General features: G+C 40.7%; 1 protein-coding gene across 1 annotated transcript; it reads right to left on the reverse strand.

The window, feature by feature from the left end:
- Positions 1–318: 318 nt before the first annotated feature.
- Positions 319–3084, reverse strand: NPBWR1 (neuropeptides B and W receptor 1). Its single transcript, XM_083518018.1, has 2 exons — positions 2748–3084; positions 319–2357 (listed from the first exon to the last, which is right to left on the reverse strand). The coding sequence occupies exon 2, from the start codon at positions 2044–2046 to the stop codon at positions 1048–1050; it is 999 nt and encodes a 332-aa protein (XP_083374144.1). The 5' UTR covers positions 2047–2357; positions 2748–3084; the 3' UTR covers positions 319–1047.
- Positions 3085–3633: the final 549 nt, after the last annotated feature.

Consider the following 3633-nt stretch of genomic DNA (forward strand, 5'->3'; position numbering starts at 1 on the left):
CTCGACACACGTTGCTACAAAAAAGTAATTTATTTCCCCATCTCCACTTGGCACTTACAAATCAACAAGCTGTGAATATTTAAATCTTATTAGGATATATATATACCATTTGTAAAATTGCTGTTATTTCCTTATATTTGTTGGGACTTTGGGGGACTTTGTATGTTCTTATCTCCAGTATTTAAAAAAGAAGAAGAAGAAAAGATTGGGATGGTTTTTTTAAAAAAAATGTGACAAAGATCAAGCTATGACATTTTATGCTAGAGGGCACTTTCCTTTGCAAAATACTTATATCTAAGAAAGTCTGTACACAGAAGATTTGTGCAGCAGTTTAAGCCTTAATTACAGTATTTTTACAGAATAATAATAATCACTACTACAGGATGTGTCAGAACTTAAAATACACAATGTGATTGAATATGGAGGAAAGGAAGAATGAATCAACTAGGCCACATTCCCCCAATTAAATGTGTGGGAGCTGTAGAAGAACACATTACCTTGTCATAAAAGCTTACCTTGTCAAATGCAGAATTAATATGTAATAAAATATGATGGAGGAAGGTAATACAGCAAGATAAATATAATACAGGTATCAAACTAGCAGGATTCAGATTCATTAAGCAAAGGCACTCTGCACACCTTTATTTGGCTTGAAAAAAACTCCATGTTTCAATTAGTACTGTTCTGTATATTGGGTCTGCTGAATATTAAATCTTCTTCTTTTTTTACATTCCAAGGAATTATGTTGCATTCCATACCAATAGGAGGAGAATCCACAATGAATAGATGTAGTGCCAAAAACAGGAAGAACAAGGGGAAAAATGCCCCGGAGGATGTAATGTGGTGATGCAGCAAGCTTCTTCATCCTGGCAGGGATACGGGGACACTGCTTGAAGAAGAGGATGAGCCAATTCCTGGATTTTCAGTTTTACAACATTTTGGATCTGGTTCTATGGCCAGAGCTAGTCCCTTCCAATCATGCTTCGCGAAGTTTCTTCAAAATGCATGAAGCTTATTTTAAAAGGGGCTAGAAAAAGATCCGGAATCTTAGGAGGGAGTTCCACATTCAACCAACTTTCGGAAACTCTTCCGGAAAGTATCATCTAAAAAGGCGTAAAGGAATGGGTTGAGGCAACTGTTAGCATAGCTCAGGGTGGTGATGAAATAGGAGATTCCAATTATCAGAGGGGTTTGTGGGATGTCTGTGGTGAGGGCGACCACAGTGCTCAGGTGATAAGGGGTCCAACAGAACAGGCAAACGCCCAAGATGATCAGCACCATGATTGTCACTTTCTTTTTCGCTTTGTCCAAAGCTTTAGCATTGCTGTGGAGCCGCATACGCCTCAGCTTGAAGAGCATGGTGCTGTACAGGATGCAGATGGTGGACACTGGGATGGCAAAACCCAAGATAAGGGTGTAGAGGCGGCTCACTTTCCACCAGAAGCCCTCTGGGCTGGGAAAGACAAAGACACACTGGGATCGTCCCTCTTCAGTGTGTATCTTGGCAAAGATACTGAACGGCAATATGATGATGGTGACAAAAACCCAGACACAGAGACTCACTGTCTTGGCAGCCCTGTAGGTGCGATAGCACATTTTCTTGGATTTGATGGTGGCAACCACCACCAGGTATCGGTCGATGCTCATGACTGTGAGAAAATAAATGCTTGAGAAAGTGTTGTACTGGTCGATGGAGATGATCAGCTTGCACATGAATTCGCCAAAGGGCCACTGAAGCAGCAGGTAGTCTGCTATGTTGATAGGAAGTACCAACGTGAAGAGCTCATCAGCAATGGCCAGGTTCAGAATGAAAATGTTGGTGACGGTCTTCATTTTGGGAGCTTTTAGGATGACATAAATGACTGCAGAGTTTCCAGTGAGCCCGACAGCACAGATCACAGAGTAGATGATGGGTACGGCAATGTAGAACTTAGGAATCAGCTGTGGAGCTGTCATGTTGTGCCCTTGTTGTCCTGAGCCATAGCAACCAAAATCCACATCAGTACAGGAAGCATTGAAGTTGGGCTGGGAGGAAAAATTATCCATTGTCTGCAGTGACAAATATCAGTCTCCTCTGCTAAATACTGTTTAGTTTAGATGAGACTACTAGATGCAGTCCTTTTACAAAACCTTATGAGTGAGATCAGTCTACTTGAAATACATTCCATCAGAGATTTCCTTCAGGTTCTTATTTCTTGAAGCTGCTTAATTCAAGCTAATTTTCAGGTAAACTGCCTCTCCTAGCACTTTCTTTTCTATTTACTGAAACCAGTAAAGCAGTCTTTCAGTTAAATAGTTTTTGCATCATGCTTCCTTTTTATCTTTCCACTTTGGAGCACTCTGACTGTACAGATCTCCTAAGGAAAATAAAAATTTAAAACAAATAAATTAAGTTTCAACATGCCCCTGGCTATTTTACATGCAGCTCAACATTGTATGGAAATGACATTTAATGTCTCTATATAATTAAGCACACAATTACCTCTCTTGTTATAGTTTTCATTAATTCTCTTTCCGCGCATTGCCTAGGAGGAATATGCTACGAAAATTCTTGTTCATGGGAAATAATAAACACATATAAAAACCATGCCTCTGTGACTGAAGAATCCTAAATGAGACTCTTCCCCATCTACACTCACAGATTATGTCTCCGTCTTCCTTTTTCACCCACAGACATTCTTCACACACTATTTTATTACACTCATTATAGCCTGAGTTAATGCTTAGGATCCCCCGTTTCCCCTTACCTTTCTAACCAAGACTGTGCCCTGCTTTTGCGCATCCTTTTGCAGTCACTGTGCTCTGGAGGCTCAACAGCAAGCTGAGAAACAGGAGTGAAGTGCTGTGATGCTGAAATGCTGGACAGCTCCTCAGCAGCTGCATCTCTGAACAGTCCCTGCAGGTCTGGAGAGCTCCTTCTGAACCCCACTCCCTTGGCTAGGAAATGGAGGGCAGGTACTACCTCAGCGCGGAAGCCCTACCGTTTCAGCTCACAGGTCAGTCAACACAGCCACCAATTTATATTCTCCTCCTTATGAGAGATCTGCTTCCTCTGAAGTTACAGACCCCTTCACGTGACAATAGCTTGTAGAGCTTCCATCTCTTCTCCTGTTTGTTCATTGCAAAGTGAGATCAGTTTGCTTTACTAATGCAATTGTTCATCTTTAGATATACAGTTATATAACACTTCCTCTTGTTATTAACTTACTATCAATCAGTTTCATTAGATTATTTAGAGTTTATTTTGTTTGAGAGAGGATAATTTGTACCTAGTTTCTCCACACCAGTCATAAATTTTCTCAATCTCTGTCATGCCCCCTCCTCTCAATTATCTGTATTTTGAAATGAAAAAAAATAGCAAACAACTTATTTGATGACTCCTTATAGGGAAGATGTTTTAATCCAGTGGCAATTTGCTTTGGCATTTCCTATACCTCTCTAGCCTGTACCATGGCAAAAACTTCATTTGAAACTCCGTCATGTTATGATAGGAGTTCAGTTATGTGTTACTTGTCTGAAAGCACTTTTTGCAAGCTGCTGGAGTGCCATTACTGTGCAAGAAGGGCAGATAAGCCAATTCTGCCCTACTTAACTGGAAAATCACATCAGCACCAAGGGCACTGCACCTCTTCA

Source organism: Podarcis liolepis (genome assembly GCF_965112155.1).
Source record: "Podarcis liolepis genome assembly, chromosome: 8".
Classification (NCBI taxonomy): domain Eukaryota; kingdom Metazoa; phylum Chordata; class Lepidosauria; order Squamata; family Lacertidae; genus Podarcis; species Podarcis liolepis.